The sequence below is a fragment of the Uloborus diversus genome, chromosome 9 (genome assembly GCF_026930045.1).
Source record: "Uloborus diversus isolate 005 chromosome 9, Udiv.v.3.1, whole genome shotgun sequence".
NCBI classification, from domain to species: Eukaryota; Metazoa; Arthropoda; class Arachnida; order Araneae; family Uloboridae; genus Uloborus; species Uloborus diversus.
In genome coordinates, this window is record NC_072739.1 from 156,782,946 (window position 1) to 156,804,892 (window position 21,947).

Sequence of the window (21,947 nt, forward strand, 5' to 3'; positions counted from 1 at the left end):
GATTTATAATCAATAGACGTCTCAAAAATACCCCCCCCCCTTTTTTACGCCTAGAAGCCTGTCCCGTATTTACAGTTTTTAATTCTGGCAACCCTGGTGTGGATGTTCCCATAGGGTATACTCCATATACGCAATACACTCTCAAACATTTTTTTGGCCTATTATGTATATGATCGCAAACACATATTGTGCATAATGGATTACTGGGAGTATAACCTAAATCAAAAAAAAAAAAAAAAAAAAAAGAAAAAATGATGGGAACATTACTGTTTAGGCTAGGGCTTTAGTTGAAGCTCGTAACATAAATATCTTGGGGGGTGAATGTTTGCCCATTGCTAAAACGCACTTGGAAAGCTTATTGAAAGTGTTCATAATCACAGCTGTCCTGGACATCATGGTAACGTGTTTAGGGCGACTGTAGCGTCCCCTCTGACACGTCTGAAGTACCACTGCTCTCAGCCACGGAGCCGGCCTTTTTGGACAGCATGCCTGGCCTGAAGTTAGGATGGCGGCGCGCATGCTTCGTCAGGTGGTCGCTTCGCATGAATCGCTTGTCGCACAGGGGGCAGGCGAATTTCTTTTCTCCAGTGTGAGTGCGATTGTGCCTCGCCAATTCGTCGGATCTGGCAAAACGTTTGCCACACATTTGCCAGCTGCAAGCGAAAGGCCTTTCCCCTGAAACAAACAAAGGTAGACCATTAATAACGAACACACACACAGATAAAGAAACAAATCGATCAGCAAAAAGTTATTTTAAATCTCTCTGCAACAACTTGGTTGCTGCATTTGAACAATTTTGTACAAAATAATAAATTGATGATTTTGATTTAAAAAATTTTCAGCGATTTCACGCCGCACAGGCGATTTTAGGGGGCAACAAATACTTCCTCCCAAGCATTCCCACTTTCTCTCGATAAATCAGTACCAGAACAATCCAGGGCTCACACAAAGCCAAGCCCCATTTTGGAAAGACTCTTCTAACACAAATCGCGAAAAGCTATCCTCTGGCCAATGAATCCTTAATTTATTAGAAAGCAAACTGGCCTTTCTGGTAAACTAACAATCAAGTCTTTACAAAAGGGGGCGTGGCTTCAGACAGTACGAACTCTGTATTCTTGAAACTAACCTGGTACTTTTCTCCGCACGCACCCCACCTCTTAGCCGTAGGCCTTAGGTTCCACCGCCCGGGGGGTCCGCGTAGCGGGCCCCCCGCACGGCTGAGTGCGGCGGTCGATAGTCGTATCATGCTACGGACGCGCTTGGTACTTATTGCGCCGGGGAAGGTCCCCGTGCTGGGCGCCAGCCCAGCTGGGAGTTTACCCCTTAATGTGTGGGTCTTGCTCACCGTGAGATACGGTATATCTCCCCGTACCTCGTTAGTGTGCCATGACCCCCACTAACCTGGTACTGATTTATGAACGGAATGCTTGGATAGCTTAGAAAGTAAATAAGGGCTGTTCATAAATGGATCATTTTTTTTTCAAAATGAATCCCCTCGTCACATGTCCGTGCGCCTGCCTCATAAAAATTATAAAACTTGTTCTTACTCCGATTTCGAACTGGGCCCCTAGTTGCCGACTAGGATGACAAGGCTTCTTGTTGAGCCCGTGTGTCGGTTTTTCAGAAAAATAATGTAATAAAGAATTTTTATTTCAACGAAAATGTTTGACGTCACCCCACTTCTTGTCTACCCCCCCCCCCACACACACACGCTCAGGGTTCGTACTCAATTTCAGAAATAAAATGAAGGCGTTTTGGAGGAGTTTTGAAGGAGTAAAATGAGATTTTGAAGAACTAATGGGCTAACCTTAAGTGATGTTACTTTGTGTTTTTCAATATATTTGACTCCCTTCCCCTTTGTCACAAAGTGTCACACTTCACCTTACTACTCCTCTTGTCACATGTCACATTATTATAATAACTAAGTGCTGTCACTTTTTGTGACACTCTCTGTTCCCCTTGCAACAATTTTATGAACCCGTCTCCCCCTTCAAGGCTTAACATCACTTGTGGATGTGGATGACCCTTTTTACAATATCGTAACTGCGATTTACTTAACAATTGTTTTTTTAACACAATCACTTAATATAGTACTTCTACTTATGTATCTTTAAATATTTAAAACCGAATTAAACAAACTGACTTTTGCTGCTGAGAGTTTGGTGGAGGAAAAAGCAAAAATCATAAAACTTGAAAAAATAGCCAAGCACCATTTAAGCATGTTTTACTTCACTTATGAAATGACTTAGTCATCTAATAATATTTTCACCTTCAACTTTTATTGCTTCTGTGATTAATTTGTAAAGCACATCTTTATGAAAAATATAAATATACGAAATTACTACATCAAAATCATCCTTATACCTTTGCCCTTGTGACGATGCTAAGTTGTCGATCGAAGTATTTTATGTTACTGTCATAGAGGAAAATTACGTAGCCTTGAACTAAAAAAGAAGGAGTTTTGAAGGAGTTAGAACTAAAATGAAGGAGTTTGAAGGGCCCTTCCAAAAAATTTCCAGAATGAAGGAGTTTTGAAGGAGCGTACGAACCCTGACGCTCTCCACGACTCCAAATTTCACAAGCATCCCTTCAAAGCGTAGCACCACTTAAGGGCGTCCCCAAAGCCCCCCCCCCCCCCCCTTCGACTTTTCATTCGTAAACACAAAACGCAACGCAAGAAGAATTAACTACTAAAATCTTATCTATTTACGTTTTTGTCATTCGGCCATCCAGTCATCTTAGAATAAAGAATAACGCAAGACGCCCCGCAATTAGTCTTCCAGAAATACCCCAGTCATTGAACCATGATTCAGGATGAACGGTGACACAGCTGCTTCTTGGTTCATCCATCCGTTGACGTGTGCGTTAATCCGAAACTCTTCTAAAATTTTCGACAAAGGCGATTACGGAAAGATTATCCGTCAACGGAAAGCTGTAATTGTTGAACGCTGAACCCCCTTATTATGCAACCCATCCAGCGAAAAAGAAGCATCTTTTGGCACTTCTCGTATTTCCGAAAGTTCGCCAATGTTTGTTTACTTCCTTGAAATAATCGAGATGGATATAATAAGGCTCTGAAACATGAACTAAGAAACTGAATAAAATCTCTTCTCGGCAATTTAAGGTGATGAATTTTTTTTCTCTTTCACAAGTCACAGACATTTCTTGAAGCGACGCAGTACCATAAATGAATAAATAAGCAAATTTTTAATTTAACTGGGAAGTGAATTATCATTTTATACTTTAAAATCCTAAATCATAAAAAACGAATTTTTACATATAAATAATTATTTTTTTCAACAATTATTAAAAGCTCATATTTTAAATATGTCAATTGCGTAGCATAAAACTTGCTTAAAATATGAGAATTCAATAAGCAAAACAAATATTAATGTCCGTTAAATTAAGATTTTAATAAATCCTCGATTAAAAAGCAGTGCTAACTGGTTAACCCATAGTTAACCTGGTCACACTTGTATTCTATCACTAGCCGTGTTCACAACACATTTTTCTACCTCGTATTATACCCGCTCCGGCTCCGGGGAGAAAAAAAAAAGTTGAAAAATTCCCCGTTTACATATAAAAAGAGAGAAAGCTGTTTTTACCCAGCATCCTTAGCGGCTATAAGCAAGTACAGTAAAACCTGTAAAGTTGACCACCTTTGTAAGTTGACCACCCGTCTATGTTGACCGCTTTTGTCAGGAACGGAATTAGTCCTATCTTATATAATGAAAGAAAACCTCTGTAACTTGACCACCTCTCTATCTTGACCACCTGTCTATCTTGACCACTAATGAACCCCAAGTTTGGTTTGGAGTATTGTAAAAAACCCTTTGTAAGTTGACCACTTGGTTTATTTTTAAAAATTTTATTCAACAAATTATTATTTTTATTATTTTTTTTATAGCTTTCCAAGAATATTTTTGATGCCAGACCAGCATTTTACCAACTAATGAAACAGCAGCATAACTAAAGCTCCTTTTGAGTTTAACCACATGGGAAAACTACTAAGAACCCTTTTATTCTCCAAACTTGTTTTTCTTTTGTTGTTAAACGAAAAAAATTTTATTTTTTGATTAACTATAAATTTTTAGGAACTATTAATATAAAATGATTAACTTTTCATAAACAATAAGACTTTTTTTTTTGATCAATTTACTGAAATTTTAAATTTTCATAACATACTATACATCATTCTGGGAAAATAATCTCTAAAAATATTCGAATAACATTTTATATTATTGATTCAAAGTAAAGCTAAACAATGAAAGTGGTTGAACAGAAAGAGTAAGTGTCCATTAGGCAAAAAATGAATGCATGGTGCAAGACTTACAAAAAAAAAAAAAAATAATAATCATCATCATCATTACCTCCTTTATAAGTTGACCACCTGTCTAAGTTGACCACCAAAGTATTGCACCGCAAGTGGTCAACTTACACAGGTTTCACTGTAGCAGTGTTGCAAGATTGGGGGAAATTTCCCCATTTTGGGGAAATCTGGTGCTCTCTGGGGAAATTTTGGGAAAATGAGTTTTGAGGGGAATTCTTTGAGGAAAATTTTTTTTCTTGGGGAAAACCTGGGGAAAAAAAGAATTCTTTTCGTATTTAGATTCACAAGAAGTAGTAGTTACATTGTATCAAACAGCATTGGTTTAGCTTTGCTAAACTTTATGGAATTCGAATTTCGCATAATATTATGCTACGGAATTCGCATTAATGTTCTGCGTGAGTAACTAGTTGATACGTGAAACAGGTAAAAATAAGTGCGATGAAGAATGTTCTTGGATAAATATATACAAAAATCATAGTTTAAATGTACATACAGAAGCAGAGTAGTAAATGCAAGTAGAAAAAAAAAAACATTTGGCTATTTTTTATCTGTCGGTCAGGCGCTTGTATTTATGACTAGTGGCACCCGCACGGATTTGCCCGCAGTAGAAAATTGAAAGGTGTTTCGGTTCCCCTGTATATTTACAAATAATGCATGATGAATTCCTCGCCAATTGGCTTGCCCACTTTACGGTTCCACGTTATGATAGCTTGGTATTTTACTCGTCCATCTTATGATAATTTTGCTCGGGAAAATGTTCTTAAAATTGGAATAGAAAAAGAACAAAATCCAATTTTCGAAAAATCGCTTCGAGGTGCACACCCCTATGCTACAAACTAATTTTGTGCCAAACTTCATGAAAATCGGCGGAACGATCTAGGCGCTATGCGCATCACAGAGATCCTGACAGACAGAGAGACTTTCAACTTTATTATAAGTAAAGATAATGATAGAAAAAGAAAAAAAAAAGCGAAAATGGGAAGAAAAAAAAAGTTGGGGAATTTTATAAGAAAATTTGGCTATTTGAGGAAAAAAAAAAAATTCTCAAGAGACAAAAATATTAAAGGAAGTCGATTCATTTTATAAAAATATTAGTGGAAAAATAATTTTTGAATTTGGGGAATTTTGATAGAAAACATCGATTTTTGGGAAAAGTTGGAAGGGAATTGGGGAAATCTGGATTTGACCATCTGGCAACACTGCAAATATCCCTCGGAAGAAAGTCGAAGTTAAAAAATTATGAACCAAGTACAGGGTTATAGATTAAGGCATGAGTACATACCCAGGGCACTAAAATGGGGGGGGGGGGGGGGGGGGGGAGTATACCATATCATTAGTTAAAGTCTTAAAAGATTGTGTAACTTCATATCGCAATGAAGAAATATTAACCAACATTGCAGGGCCTCCTGTCAGTTGTGTCGCCGGGTCCCCCCCCCCCCCCAAAAAAAAGGGAAAAGAATTTTTTTTTCAAAACTGCTAACAAGAAAACTATTAACTCTATTTTCAGTGCCACAACTGCAAATACCAAATCTATAGGTAAAGTCTTAAAAGATCGTGTACCTACATATCGCAAGGTGTAAATATCAAATTTAGAAAGAAAAAAAAAAATCTCATTGAACTGTTCATGCTTTTCCCAAACCCAAAACATTGCAGGGCCACCGGCAGCCAAGGTGGGCCTCTTGTCAGTTTTGTCGTCGCTCCCCCCCCCAAAAAAAAAATCAAAACTGCTTACAAGAAAACCGTTAACTCTATTTTGAGTGCCACTATAATGAATACGACAAGAGTTAAATTTTACTTTATTTTTACGTTTTCGTTTATTTGTTCTTATCCCCCCCCCCTTTTTTCGTTTTTTTTTAAAAACAAAATCGTCACTTTTTAGTATAAGGAAGGAAGAGGCACACCATATCAAGTTCGTGTCCAGTGTCCTCAAAACCCATGTTCAAGCCCTGACTAAGTATGAAAAATATGTGTAATAAAAAAAAAAAGCCAAATGGTTAAACTTGGACTAAAAGAGATCACCAGGAAAAAACTGAAGTATCAGAAACCAGAAAATTATTATTGCTCTGTTTTCACCTCATCAATAAAAGTTACTTGCATTGCTTTGCGAACAATAGCCCCTGTCAATCTGAAGTAAGTAGACGATATGCACATTTTTTAAAAAGTTTAATATGTGTTATCAACTGCACCAAACAATAAACATGATGATTGATGAACCGATATTACAAGGAAACAGCATCACAAAAGAAAATAGATAACCAAAAAGCCAAAAAATAATAAAAATTAAAAAAAAAAAAAGGATAAAAAGAAAATAAAAAATTAATTTGAATTTTGACATCTTGAATTCAAATTATATTTTTCGCAATCACGAGTGCGTGTGTATGTAGACGTGTGTGCTTGTGTGTGTGGGGGGGGGGTAGGTGCGTTTGTGTGTATGGGGTATGTGTATGTGTGTCTAGGCATGTGTGTTTGTGTCCTGTGTGCAGGTATGAGTGTGTGGGTAGTTGTGTGTATGAGTGTTTGTGTGCGTGTGGGCGGGATAAGTGTATGTGTGTGTAGGCATATGTGTTTGTGTCTGTGTGCATGCATGAATATGTGGGTAGTTGTGTGTATGTGTCTGTATGTATGCGTGTGTGTGTTTGTGTATGTGTGTAGGCGTATGTGTGTGTGTGTAGTTGTGTATGTATGCGCGTGTGTGTAGGATATGGACGCAACCTGGAGATGGCTTTCGCTATAGGAGCAGCATCGTGAGCAGCCAGTCGACGGTGATGCTGCAGAGGGTGCTGGCGGGAAAATAAAATGATAGCACATCAAAACAGTCAAGTGAGAACAATAAGCAATCGTGATTGCTCAATAAGATCTCTCCTCCCCCGCCTCAAGAGCAAATCAGAAAACATCAGACATTTGTTTCATTTTCTTTTCAAACAATCAAGCGAATTATTACCGCAAATCGGCACTCGAACATTATATTTTTTTTGCACCAACATTATTTGCAGGGCATAAGATATTTAAGATTTAATTTAGTGAGTTTTCTTAAAAACTCTAAAAAGAAACTTGGTTAGCAAAAGTTATCAAATTTTAATAAGCAATTTTTCATTAAATTATTTCATTCAATTAGTTGAAAATATGCATAATTTTTCTGAGTTAGAAGAAGGTTTTTTTTCCCCTTAGTGTTAAGAACAAACTACTCTGATTTTTCTTTTTTTTGAAAAAAGGGTGTGGGGTACTTATTACATTAGAAAATGAACGACTGGTTGTGTTAGAAAATTTGAGAGGTCGCTGCCGACGAGAAGCCATGCCAGCCTAGTCGGGTGGGGGGGGGGGGGGCAACGACAAAACTGATAAGGGCCTGCATTGGCTCTAGGCGGTCTAGAGGGACGCTGTGGATTTTGATCAACGATTTGGAGGCTCGGGGTCAAAGTTGGATAAAATGTACAGAACGTACCGCCATACTTTATTTCTCTCTCTCTCTCTCTCTTTTTTTTTTTTTTTTTGAAAACGTGACCAATCATAAAAAATTCTTAAAACTCTTTCCTTTTCTTCTTGAAATCCTTGCCAATCGCCAGAAAATGATAAATAGTAACCAGGGTTGCCAGACGTCCCGGATTTCAAGGGACAGTCCCGTATTTTGAAAAATTGTCCCGCGTCCCGGGGAACTTCCATAAGGGACGGCTAAAGTCCCGTATTCTAGCTAATAACAATATTTTACAAAACGAGACATTATTTTAAGGGGGAAAAATAGAGTAAAACAAAAAATGTGAAACAAAGAGCAATAAGGAAATTATGTGGTAGCAAACGCAAAATTATTTTCGTTTCAATTTGGTTTTGATTTTGGTGGCAGACTATGAGGAGTCGAATGATTGCTTCCTCTTTGCTCATTAACAAATGTTAAAAATACATCTCTGCGCATGCGTCGTCAATCGCAATGAAAACTATTTTTACACTTTGATGGTTTTTGTATGGTTTAATTCTTTGTTACGATTTAATTTTTCAGATTTATTATGAAGAGACGTTCTACGTCGGAAAGCACCCCTTAAAAATGCACCAAATCCAGTAGATGCCCTCAACCAAAAAATCCCCCCCCCCCCCCGTTTTACTTCTAGAAACCTGTCCCGTATTTACTGTGCTTAAATCTGGCAACCCTGATAGTAACGCACTTGAGCTTTCCACGCTGAGCTTGTTATTATTCCACGATAGACGACAAAAATTTCAATAATTTTGAATATATTGGATACTGTTCTCGACTTAATGACGGTAAGATAACAGCTCACTTGCCTGCGTAGAGGCAATAGAACTCAAAACATGACGGCTGCTGAGAAAATCTACTTCTATAAGTCAGCACGAAAAACGAAAGGAGGAAAAAAAATAAACAAAAACAACGGTCAATGGAATGCAAAATGGAGTAAGAGATTATCAGTAACGATAAAAAAAAGAGGATGTTCTGATCGAGGGTAAAACCGAAACTGGGTGCCTTTTTCCTTTCAGCCGCGTCCTATCTACGCCAGCCATTACTTCCGAGTCTGGGGCTTTGTTGTGCACGGAAGGACAATCACCCGTAACTATACAAACATTAGGAAGAGAGAGAGAGAAAAAAAGCCATGGTAGCGAGCTGGAGTTAATAATGTCATTATTCCCGGATGATCATGAAAGTTTTTTATTTACTACTCATCGCGTCAGTGGCGGAAGAAAAAGCCACCATCTCAGAGTATGAGATGATGGTAAAGTTAGAAAAACAACGTTAAAAAAAAGCACAAATTTGCCAATAGCTGTCAGGGGTGCCCACTCGGGGAGTGGGGGGGGGGGGGGGGGGTCATAGCGCAGACTGCGGCATTGAAATTTTTAGGGAGGTGTTTTGAGGGGTATTTGAGGGGAGGTTCTCTTGCTTTTGGGGGAAGGAGTCTTCACGATATTAAGGGGGGGGGGGTGCGCCCTTGCTCTCAGGGGGTGCACCCCTGGTCCAGCGTCTGAGCTTAACACAGTGGCACAAACAAGGGAGGGGTCCGCCCTTGATTTGTTTTTCGATTGAGCACAATTAAGCCCTAAACATAAGCTAAATATGAAATACACCGCTAGCTCAGTCATATCCAGCTGAGGAGTGCAATTTCGTGCTTATTAGCACTCATCAGCCCGGCATAGGACGTGACTGAGCCGGAGGTGCGAATAACCTCCTCAGGAAGCCAAGAATGCCAAACAAACTGGTAGCTAATATAGAATTAGCACTATGTTAGTGTTATAGTGCTAATTCTATGTTAGCTACCAGTTTATAGTGCTAATGTAGAATTAGCACTATGTTGGTGTTATAGTGCTAATTCTATGTTAGCTACCAGTTTGTTTGGCACTTGGCTACCTTAAGAGGTTTTCCACCTCCGGCTAAGTCACATCCTATGCCGGGCTGATGAGTGCTAATAAGCACGAAACTGCAGTCCTCGGCTGGAATTGACTGAGCTGGCGGTGTATTTCATGTATTTCTGCCTTAGTCCTGGCTATAGGGCGGTAATTTATTGAAAATATGCACTATAGTACGTGAAAAAGAAAGAAAAGAAAAAAACCTGACCGAAACCGCAAGAGAGTGTAAATAATTACTGAATTCCCATTTTTTGGAGGGTATTACATGTCATTTTTCTATTTATGTAGCTAGGCAGTAAATTAGCTCTGCTTGAGACAGTGTCTTCTTCCCGGCAGCTGTCTCCAGGCGCCAGTATAATGAAAAGAAATTATTGTAATGTGTCAATATTTTTTATGTTAAGTCTCTAAAGATTATTCTTTTTAGTTGTGATTTTTAGATAGTTTCGTTTTTGTTCCTGCTGAGTTTATTTTTAAATGAGCTGTAAATAGTTAGTTTAAATCAGTGTTTTGGACTTAGTGTCGGGCAAGAAATGTAAAACTTTAGTATATCGTGTTTGCCCGAAAGCTCGTTATACGAGGGTTTCCGTAATTTGCCCGTCGTATTAGACGGAAACTGTGCTGAAAAAAGCCGCGTTTGCTAGAAAAAGGACTACCTGTAACCAAAATAATAAAGCGTTGCTAGAGACAAAACATTCTTGTCTTTTTTGGAAAAGTTAAAAAAAAAAAAAAAAAAAACTGATGAACCCAAAACTGATGGAAACATATCTGTTCTTGTATCAGACTCTGAGACTGCGATGTTTTCATTTGCCTCTGATTTTTCGACAGTTGAAAAGAATCGGTGAGTATTCATCAATGTCCGAATTATATTCATAAAATATTTAATTTTAAAGAAGATCTTCGCCGCATTTTTTACTACTATTTAATGAAGTTTATTGTATTTTTCTGCATACAAGATGGATGTGTGTCCTGTGCCGAGTATTATGCTAATGTGTAATCAATATCTAAATGTATTCTGTTCATAAGACATATAATGTTTATTAGATTTTTGTAGTTTTTTTTTATTGTATTGTGTTCGCTGGTGTGAATACTGATCTTAACAAGTTATAATACAACTTAAGTAGGTCATTTTAATGTATTGAATTATTATTAATTATATTTAATTAATAATAATTTAAATATTTAATTTATAATAGTTAAAATTAAGTTTTCAAGCAATTAATGGCCGATTTTGTGCTTTTGTTGACACCTAAAGGAACATAATTCAAGAAAATTGTTGTACGTAAGACTACATTCTTGAGCATGACCCCCCCCCCTCCCTAAAATAAAATCCTGTATTCGCCCCTGCGTGAAATAATTGTTAAAAAAAGGGGGGGGGGGAATACAGTGAAACCCAGATTCTACGTCACCCCAAATCTACGTTTCGTTGTTCCCGCATTTTACGTTTTCACCGGTTACGTAAGGATGATTTTGGCAATTCTTGACCACCCCTACCACCCATATAAATGTAAGTAAGATTTTTACCCCCCCCCCTATTTTACGTTAAATTCCATTTTGTTTTTCCAAATAATAAAATAACGACAAATCTTACATCACTGGAATAGTTATTAAATTCACTAGTATTAAAATTTAAAAAAAAAAAAGAAAAAAATTTTTTTGATGAAAAGAAATCTTTACTAAAAGGAATCTAGACTGAATGTTTTTTCGACAAATATTTTTTGTATATGATGCGATGCTAATTAAAAATAAGACATGCCATACAATGTGCGATTATTTTATTATATTTTGCACTGTTCATTCTTTGTAAAGCAAGTTAAAACAAGTGTCTGCCAAATAATAACACCACTTGAGTTTACATCAAAATTAACAATGATTTCCCCCCAAAAAAGGGCGAAAACCCCCTTTAGAAACACACGAATGCAATCAAAAGGGGAGGTGCACAACTAGACCCCACTAGGAGTCTACGTACCAAATTTCAACTTTCTAGGACATACCGTTCTTGAGTTGTGCGACATACATACGCACATACGTACATACAGACGTCACGAGAAAATTCGTCGTAATTAACTCGGGAATCGTCAAAATGGATATTTAGCGTGTCTATACGTTCTTAGGCACTTATATACGTGCGGTCGAGTCGGAAAAAAAAAAAAAAAAACCCCTCAACATTCATTTGGGGGTGAGTAAAATGGAAATTAAGGTCGATTTTTGAGTGAAAATTTTTTTGCTAATACAATACTTCCTTTTTTGTAAAAGGAGGTAAAAATTCTTAACCAGAAGCAAATAAATTATGATCCCTGCCAACCACTTGACAGCGCGATTTCTAATGTAAAATATCGACTTGGAAAATATTACGTAAGAATGGGTCTGACCCCCCCCCTCTAAGTAAGTGTATGTAGATTTTTCCAACTCTCTCCCCCTCTCCCTCGGGACCCTTACGTAATTAATGAATGGCCCCTAACATGGGGAAACGCGAACCGCAGGTTGGGCACCACTGGTCTAAACTTTGCACTGGTGGTACTTCAAACAGAAAAATTGCACTTTCATTCTTTTGCTTCTCATTGCACAGTGGTGGATACGGGGGGGGGGGGGGGGGGGGGGGGTAATGACCCCCTTCCTGCTTAAACCATCGACACTATTGTTCATCCTTATTATGTACAAAATGAATAAAATGCAAACGATTCTTTTTAATCCATTTTTTATCGTAACATTTTTGCCCTATTAGATGCATTACTCCTAGTCGATGTGGTACTTTTAATTGACACCCAAGCAGTGCCAGAAATTTCTCGCACCCAAAACTGTGGATTTGTTCGTAGGGGAGGAGGGGGGAGGGTCATTCCTCCACGGGTGCAGAATATGTCCGATCCGCCGATCTAGGATCGTGGAAAATTTGAACATTTGGGAATTTTAGATTCGATTTTTTTTTTTTTTAATTTTCCGATTTTTTTCGCAAGTGTCTTTTGAATGCATTTTCTTTTGCATCACCACTCTTTATATTTTCATTAACTATTTGTTGGATAATAATTTACATTTAATAATAAATATTAGATAGGAGATTTTAATTAAAACTTATGTATGTATTTACTTAATTTACTTTTTGGGATACCTAGTTCTACAAGTTACCAGTTCATTCTATTAGATTTAAAGATACAATTGTTTTTCTTTTTTGTTCTTTTTTTCAAAATTATCTATACTTATAGTAATGAATGAATTTTTATCTGAAACATAAAGTATATTGTAAAATTTTGAGGAAATTTTCATATAGATTGGGGGAAATATTGGCAGTAAAAACATTTTCTGTACCTCTGCATTCCTCCACCCCAGTAGCGTACAACATAAACTTCGCTGCGCCCCCCCCCATAAGAATTTTTCCTAAAAAAATTTCAACATAATATTTTTTTGTTCGGAGCAAGTGCTCTCATACCTCTAACCCCCCCCCCCTCCCCCCGCGGGTGCTACGTACGCCACTGATGAACCCCCTAAAATGGTAGTCTGTAATTCGCCCCTTCATTGCCGCAATTACTATTCCAATGTTCTTTCATTTGATTCATATTTTTCAAAGTTACTGCAATGGTTATGAAGCCAGGACAGGACCCAACAAAAGGGCGAGCGACGGGGCCGATCACCTGCCGGAACAGCTGCCGCCTGAGCGGGTGACCTTGGCCGCGCCCTTTCGAAGGGAGAACCGGCTTGCGGTGAAGGTCAGCCCGGAGAGCGATTCCATTTCTACCCGCAACAATAGAACACACTTTACCGCCGGAATGGAGAAGTCCTCAAGAACGTCGTTCTTTGAAATCGGTTTTTGAGAAAAAATGTGTACCCACTTTTTAACTTTTAAAACTTCATTACGATTAATTGCACACACATGCGCAGTCAGATCTACGCTGCCGAGGAAAGATGAAGTATCTGTATTTTGTTTTTGAGCAATCACGATTACTTTTTGTTCTCATTTGACTGTTTTGAATTCTTATCATTTTATTTTCCCGCCAGCACCACCGTCGCATCGACCGGCCTCACGATGCTGCTCCTCTAGCGAAAACCGTCTCCACGTTGCGTCCATATCCGACACACACACGCCAACACACATATACACACACTCATGACTGCGCACAGACTCAAACACACACTCCTACACACATACACACACTCATGCCTGCACACATACACAAACACATATGCCTACATACACACACGCGCGTACACACACAGCACTGCATACACAACACGCACACCACATACACACGCACCCACACACATGCGCCTACACAAACACACACAGGCTCGTGATTGCGAAATACATAATTTGAATTCAAGATGCCAAAAATTCAAATTAATTTTTTTTTTTCATTTTGCTGCATTTTCAACATCTATTGTACTTTAAGCTCAGGCGGATGCACAGAAATTTTGGGGCCCGTCACAAATGACTTTTACTGGCTGCCCCCGCTCTATATTGTTTACCCCTTACGCCCAACATAGATTTCACCCCTCTTTTTGAAACAATCGGACCCGGGTCAGCAAGAACGTGTCAGTCTAGTCGGAAACTAGGGACCCGGGCATTTGAGGGGCACGGCTGGGAACCAGAGCAGTATAAATTTTACAAGTTTTATGAGGAAAGGGTAGCCGGTAACCAAACTGACTAGGGGCCTGCCTTGGCTTTCGGCGGCCCTGGGTCTATTGTGCACAGTTAAAATCAAACAAAAAATTGATTTCGATGAGGTTTGCTACCAAATAGACAGTACCTATGCAGTTCCTACATAGCGATGTACGGCATTAAAAAATAAATGAAGTTCTCCATTAGCGAACAAGAGGAAAAAATACAATTGTTTGTACAGAAAGACCGATTTTCTCTTAAAACTCCTCAGTTTATTCTCTTCATGTTTCTGATTTCTTGGAAAAGGTGTCAAAGCCAACGACGGAAATAAACCGGACCACCCTACCCCAGTTCGTCAACTCACCTTGGGATGGGTAGTGACCCGGAAGTTTTTTCTCTCCTCGAATGTTGCTTCGATTACCCGCTACAGTTGACGTGCACAAACGACACGAAGAACCAGGTGCAAATTAAAGCAAAATTCAGATAGTGTCTTCTACTAAGTGACTTTTCAGACAAAGAACACTTTTTCTGTTTTTACTTCTTTTTACAAAAAAGGGAGTATTGTATTCGCAAAAAAAAATTTCACTCAAAAATCGGCCTAAATTTCCATTTTGCTCACCTCCGAATGAATGTTGAGTTTTTTTTTCCGACCCGACCACACGTGGATATATGCCTAGGGCCGTACAGACACCCGAAATATCCATTTTGACGATCCCCGAGTTATTTTCCGTGACGTCCGTATGTATGTGCGTATGTATCTCGCATAAACTCACAAAAACGGTATGTCCTAGAATGGTGAAATTTGGTACGTAGACTCCTAGTGGGGTCTAGTTGAGCACCTTCCCTTTTGGTTGCATTTGGATGTTCCTATGTGGTCTTTTACACCTTTTGGGGGGAAATCATTGTTAATTGCAATGCTAACTCAGGCGGTGTTATAATTTGTCAAACACTTGGCAATATATCGCCAAGCCTTTGTCCGCCAACTTGGCGAAAATTTTCGCGATTTTTTTAAAAACTTTTTAAGTCTGGTTTTAATTTGGCCAATGTTGGTGAAATTTAAAGAGTTAACCACTGAATCACTTTAAAACTGCCAATAATGAGGATATAAATCTGTAAAACGTTTTTTTTTTGCCTCAGTTCGCAAGAAACTAGAGGTGAAAATATTTAGTGTTTCCTTGATTACTCCAAGGCGCTATTATCATTAAATTGGCGTAAAAGGAAGTCATGTAATGTACACATCAGCTCGTTTTTTTTTAAGGTAGCATAAAGCAGGCCCTTCATTTATAATTTTCTCGGGGGAGGGGGGGGGGGCGACAAAGCAGGGTTGCTGAAAGCCTTTCTCTTATCCATGCTGAAGCTAAATCCAGTAACTTAACTATGCTTATTGTGGGGATTGTAAAAATAGTAATAAAATTCTCGAGATGGAAGTATGAGACGTTGTTTGACAGATTTTGTTTCTTCTTCAGAATAAAACTGACCGCTGTTTAGTGCTTTAAAACGAGATGTTTAATTTTAATAAGGTTTTAAAGTGCGTTAGAATATTCGTCACTTCATGACTTCAAAGGATTTAAAGCAAAGTCAGGTGCGGATACAAATTAAAATTCTAAAGGGGGGAAGGGGGGAGGTCACGCTAAAGAATATTGGGTTTTGGGTAAGAAAAATTTCTGAAACTGCTGTGATGTTGATAAAAAGCGTCAAATCGGCCAGGAATAAGGCACCTAACAGGGCTCAAGGGCTAATTGGTTAGTACAGCGATGCCCAACCTACGGTTCGCGGGTCATATGTGACCCGCAAAGCTGATCCACGTAGCCCGTTGACCAGGCCCGACGAGAGGCCATGTTAGCCTAGTTGGAAACTAGGGGCCCGGCGACACTGACGGGGAAAAAAAAAAAATATATATATATATATATATATATATATATATATATATATATATATATATATATATATATATTAATTAATTTGAATTTTTGTCATCTTGAATTCAAATTATGTTTTCCGCAATCACGAGCGTGTGTGTACGTATGCGCGTGTGTGTTTGTGTAGGCGCATGTGTGTGGATGCGTGTGTGTGTGAGTGTATGTATGCATCTGTGTAAGTGTTATGTATGTAGTGCTGCGCGTGTAAGCGTTCGTGTGTGTGTGTGTATGTAGGCATGTGTGTTTGTGTCTGTGTGCAGGCATGAGTGTGTGTATGTGTAGGAGTGAGTGTATGTGTATAGGTGTGTGTATGTATGCGTGTGTGTAGGATATGGACGCAACCTGGACACGGTTTTCGCAAGAGAAGCAGCATCGTGAGGCACCCGGTAAAGATAAGGTAAAATTTACTCTTTTTATATTTACTCCTATGGCACTTAAAATAGAGTGAATTGTTTTCTAGTACGTAGTTTTGATGTTTTATTTTTTTCTCCCACCTTTTTTTCCCTTTCCCTCCTTTTCTTCACCCCTTTTTATTCTTTTCTTTTTTTTTGGGGGGGGGGGGGGAGTGACCCGGTGACATAAGGGCCCGCCTTGGTTCTCTGCTGCCCTTCAGTTGACATGCTGAATGTTACGTATAGAAAAAGATATTTTGAAGCTTAACAGAACATCCAATCATCCTCATTCGGTATTACGAATAACTGATGAAAATTCGACATCAAATAGTCAGAAATTCGTTCCTATAAACAGTTGGAAACTTCGTATCAATAAAATAAGCATGTAAGCATGATAAAAAAAAAAGTCTTGGTTCGTAATTTTCTTTCCTTCTCGGTTTTTTCCCCATTGTTATCTAAATATATTTTAATGCGTGGCCCGCGAATAATGAAAGGGTGGGCACCACTGAGTTAGCATATTGAAAATTATCATTATATTTCAAGTCATTTCCAACTTATTTAAGTTAGTATAAGTTGTTTAAGTATTACGTAAAAAAAAAATATCTCTAAAAGTTATACATCTTAAATTCAGGTTAATTAACTAGAACAGCTTCTTCTCGCATCATAAAATGGTGTAAAATGTCAAGGCAATTTATCAGTTTTTTTTTTTTTTTTTTTTTTTCAAATAATGATTCCACCCACTGACTTTAGGTTCCACAAAACTTTCAGTTTTAAACTTGCTCAAAAAACGTCGACGTATATATCTGAAATATAAATAGAAATGCTAGCTTGTTGACATTTCTTTCTACGAAGTAAGAAAAACACCAAGCAGCTACACAAACAAGTTAACTGGTCCATATGATTTTTTTTCTTTTATCTTACTCTCTTTCTCGGTGCGCGCATCAGATAGAGAGCGAATTAATTTTTTTTGTGTGTAGAAATACGGCTTAAAAAGTCGTTTGAGTACAGTAGACCTTTGTTTTACGCGGTTTCGATTATACGCGGTTTAAGATTTGACACCTTCATTTTATTTTATGCGGATGAGTTTCGGTTTTACGCGGATGCGGCCAATGCAAACAGATAAAATTCTCCCCTCTTTCAAAATCTGAACTCCATTGCTGATTACGCGTAATCAACTGCATTTTTAGCGAGCTAATAATCGAGCTTGGGCCACTGGAGACATTTTATGCGATTGGTTCCAGAGCTCTTTCCTGAAGTAAAGTTATAAAACTCACGCAGTTCAGAACTCACTAGAAGAAGAGCTTTTAGGAGTGACAAAGGAGGCCAAAACCAACGAGGATTCCGACGTCGGTAAAGCACAGCCAAAAACGTTTCATTGAAAATGTTGAGCCATTCATAGACAATAGAAATGATCTTACTGATTTGTTAGTGAAGGAAGATCCTCCTTACGTAATAAATGAATGGCCCCTTGAGACATTTATTTCACTCCATGGCTAATGGAAAAAACAAGCAAGCGATTATTTTTCTTATGGATGTTCTTTTCTAAACATTAATGGTGATGCTGATGGGAAAGGTGTGCATGCTGCAGTATCCGCCTCTGCACATGTGCCTACCACGGTTATAAACAAAACAATGTTTTGATGATTTTTGCTTCCGTATCAAGCGAAGAATAATGGATTCAAACTGTATTACCATAGCGATATAAGGCGAGGATCAACTGCCAATCCTGTCTACGAGATTCTGAACATGTCCTCTTCACTTATAGGTCACGAAAACTGCAACTTATTTATTATTTTTTTCATGCTTATACAGGTTACAATAGTATATCTAAATTTTGTTTTCAATGGAAAAAAAAAAAATCAGCGCTTGTCAAACTGATGAAAGATGCAGAGCTCCGTTCTTTTGCCAAGGTTTTTCCACTGACTCATAGTCGCACTAAGAAATTGCAGTCGCGGGGAGAAAAACAATACTACAACTATATGACTCTCAGGCGCAGGGCCTGATTACCGCATAGGCCAACTAGGCCTGGGCCTAGGGCCCCATCTTCCTAAGGAGCTCCCCAAGTGTTTCAAAAACTTATACAGTCGGACCCCGATTAAACAATTTCATCGGGACCGAAACTTTTATACGTTAAATCGGGGTTATTCGTAATATCGGGGTGTGAAAAAAAGTGCACTTACTTTATCTGTAAGCCCTAATAAGCAACTGCGCATAACAAAAAGTTCAACCTTGGAAACTAAAAGAAAGTGTACACTTCTTGTTCAGCATTTCACGCATTATTACACCCTAGTTACAATTTGAAATTTTAAAGCACTGAGTAATAGATGTTTGACAATTTCCTTGATACTGACTCTAAATAGTTCTCTTTCGACTTAATGGAGAAAAGAAAAGAAAATACTGTGTCATTTACAACCTGCTGCATGAAGCATGAGATACGTTTTTGATTTCCAGGCCATGTAAGGCATTGGAAAAAGTAAGTTTTAAATGGAGTTTTATCATCGCTTTCCGCCTCAGAACCGCTATTCATTAGTTGCCCCTCGCCCGTCAAAAATTGTCGATTCTAAGAAAATTGTTTTTCTAGTTCTTACAATACGCCACTTGCAAAACAATCCTATATTTTGTAACTCAAATTTTAAAAAAATAAGAAAAATTGGGGGCTGTTCAAATGATTTGTTAATTATTCAGGGTTTATTATCCGTCAAATATTGGTTTTTGCTTTCATTTTGGTCGGGGAAATCCGCTAAGTTGCGAAATTCGTTAAACAGAAGTTCGTTAAATCGGGATCTGACTATACACACCATCAAAAAAATCATGTGTTTTTGTGGAAATAAGAATAACTAATGATTTATTAGTTGAAGACAAACCTTTTTTTAAATATTGTGAAACATTATTTTAATATTTTGCGCTGACTTAACGTGATGGAATACAGAGGAGCGGGGGGGGGGGGGAGGCTCCAAAGCATTGTGGGCTTTGGACCTCACTTTCAGTTAGTCGGAATCTGCTAAAACTAACTTGGGGGATGTTGAATTTTAACAATTAGTTTTAATTGGATTAATCTTAATGAACATCTCAGCATTTCTCTTCTTTTGAAGATCGTGCCGTTTTCAAGTTCAACCTTGGACTCCCCCTCCCCCCAAGAAAGTTCTAGCTAGGTTAGGTGCTCGCCGGATGCAGAAAGTACTGCTGTATAATTTAACAGTTCTTGGAAGAGAACAGAACTCGTGACGCGGGGGTAATACTTCCCTATGATTTAGGCGGGATTTGAGCGAACCGCTTTTCTTGCAGAAGTAGAGTGACACTATTGTAAAAAAAAATGATTGATTACCTGAAGTCCTTTTAAGATATTTGCCGTAACGCTAAGAGGGGCTCACTGTTACTATATGAGCTCACAAAATCGGAAAGGGGGAATGAAGTAATCAGGCACAAATAGGTGCGGCCCGGGACCCTTTCCCCGACCCCGGAATTCAGTTCTGTGATCCACGTCTTGCCATGTCCTTGGAAGTGCGGGCGTCTCTCTGCCATCTACCACTGCGATGCTTCCGTATAAGCTTCTTGGTAATCTAAGCTAGGAAATATTTCTGTCTCTACGCAAATTAGTGTGCAGAGGAGGAAATCTTTAGAAGAAAATAAATAAAAAAAAATGGTGGTGATCCACAAATGCAACACTACAGAAATACCTCTCGGAAAAATAAAATGAGAGACATATAGAAAAGTAGAGTCTGATTGTTGCCTTGAAGAAGCTGGTTAAGCGCAATGGATGGCAGACTAGAGGAACTGAATTTCCTTCTTTGTGCTGTAAATTCTTTCATGGGCTGTTGCTATGTATTCTTTACTATAAGGAATGAAACATATCAAGGGAGGTGAAACACTTAGATTGTACATGCAATATACCCCGGCCTCCTTTATACTACTTGCAATATGCCTTAGCCCTGGCATATCAGGCCTTGGAATCTACAGAAATACTACGGCATCGAATGCTGGTAACGAAGGTAACTACAGCAAAATCTTTTATTACACCCTGAACGTTCACCTCCAACTGATTCGCCTACGAAATACCATACTTACAGATCAAGCTTGTAAAAACAGGCTCAACCCAGAAGATTAGGGCTGTTACGTTAAAAATAACTGGTGCTATCCAATACTTTGCGACAGTGTTGCCAGATTGGGGAAATTTCCCCATTTTGGGGAAATCTGGTGCTCTCTGGGAAAATTTTGGGGAAATGTGTTTTGAGGGGAATTCTTTGGGGAATTTTTTTTTCCTTTTGGAAAACTTGGGGGGAAAAAAAACCTCGGGGAAAAAATATTTTTTCGTATTTAAATTCGCGTCAAGAAGTAGTGGGAACATTGTATCAAACAGCGTTGGGTTAGCTTTGCTCAACTTTATGGAATTCGCATTTCGCATTATGTGGAATATTATGCTACAGAATTCGCATTAATGTTCGGCGTGAGTAACTAGTTGATACGTGAAACAGGTAAAAATAAGTGTGATGAATAGTATTCTTGGATAAATATATACAAAAATCATAGTTTAGATATACATACAGAAACAGAGTAGTAAATGCAGGGGCGGCAAATAGGGGGGTCAAGAGGGGGCGGTCGCACCCCCAAATTTTTTGAGCAGAATAATAGAAAATGGGTGAATTTAATTTCTGTAAGTCGGAAATCAATGTTCATTAAAGGAAATCTTGCTGGTTCTCAGCAACTATTTGATGAAACTCGACACATTCTCAGACTAGAAAAAGTGTTTTTCGTTATTTGGATGATGACTGAAAAATTCATGATGTATTTTCGACTTTTTCAGAACATAGAAAACTGATAGAGAACCATGGTTAATTTTAACTAAAGAAGACATTGCCTCATATAGATATAGGCTAAATTTTTCACACTTGTGTGCCCAGTGTAACGATGGTATGTCCAATATGAGAGGCCTCGTGAAAAGTGGTGTAGCAGCATGGTTTTCACAAGAAAATTCCTTGATATTTTACATTTACTTTACGCTCATTTTTTAAGTGTATATTTATTTAATGAGTGTTCATTGCTTTCTTCTGCTAGAAACACCTTACAGCTGCTCAATACATTATAATGCTTTCTTAGAAACTTCTTAAAAATGCATGTGATTATTGAATAAAAAAAGACATATCAACTAAATACCTTTTATGGGGCTCTATAATTATGCAATCGCGGAGTGACACAAGATAATCTTCAAGAGTTAAAACGATAAAAACATTTCTCTGTAACTTCAAAGCAGTGATTTGACGACTGAAAAAATTATTGCAAAACAATTCTTTCAATGGTGAAAAAGCTCATGTCCTTTAGCATGTATGACTTCGTTTGAATTTTTATCCAATTTGTTTGTATCGGGAAAAGGTTTTTGA

General features: G+C 38.2%; 1 protein-coding gene across 1 annotated transcript in view; it reads right to left on the minus strand.

The window, feature by feature from the left end:
• Positions 1-297: 297 nt before the first annotated feature.
• Positions 298-21,947, minus strand: part of LOC129229580 (Krueppel-like factor 13) — a 53,135-nt gene continuing 31,485 nt past the window's right edge. The window contains exon 2 of the mRNA XM_054863916.1: positions 298-675. Within this exon, the coding sequence (XP_054719891.1) occupies positions 407-675 (269 nt within the window). The 3' untranslated portion in view covers positions 298-406. The remainder of the gene's footprint in view (positions 676-21,947) is intronic.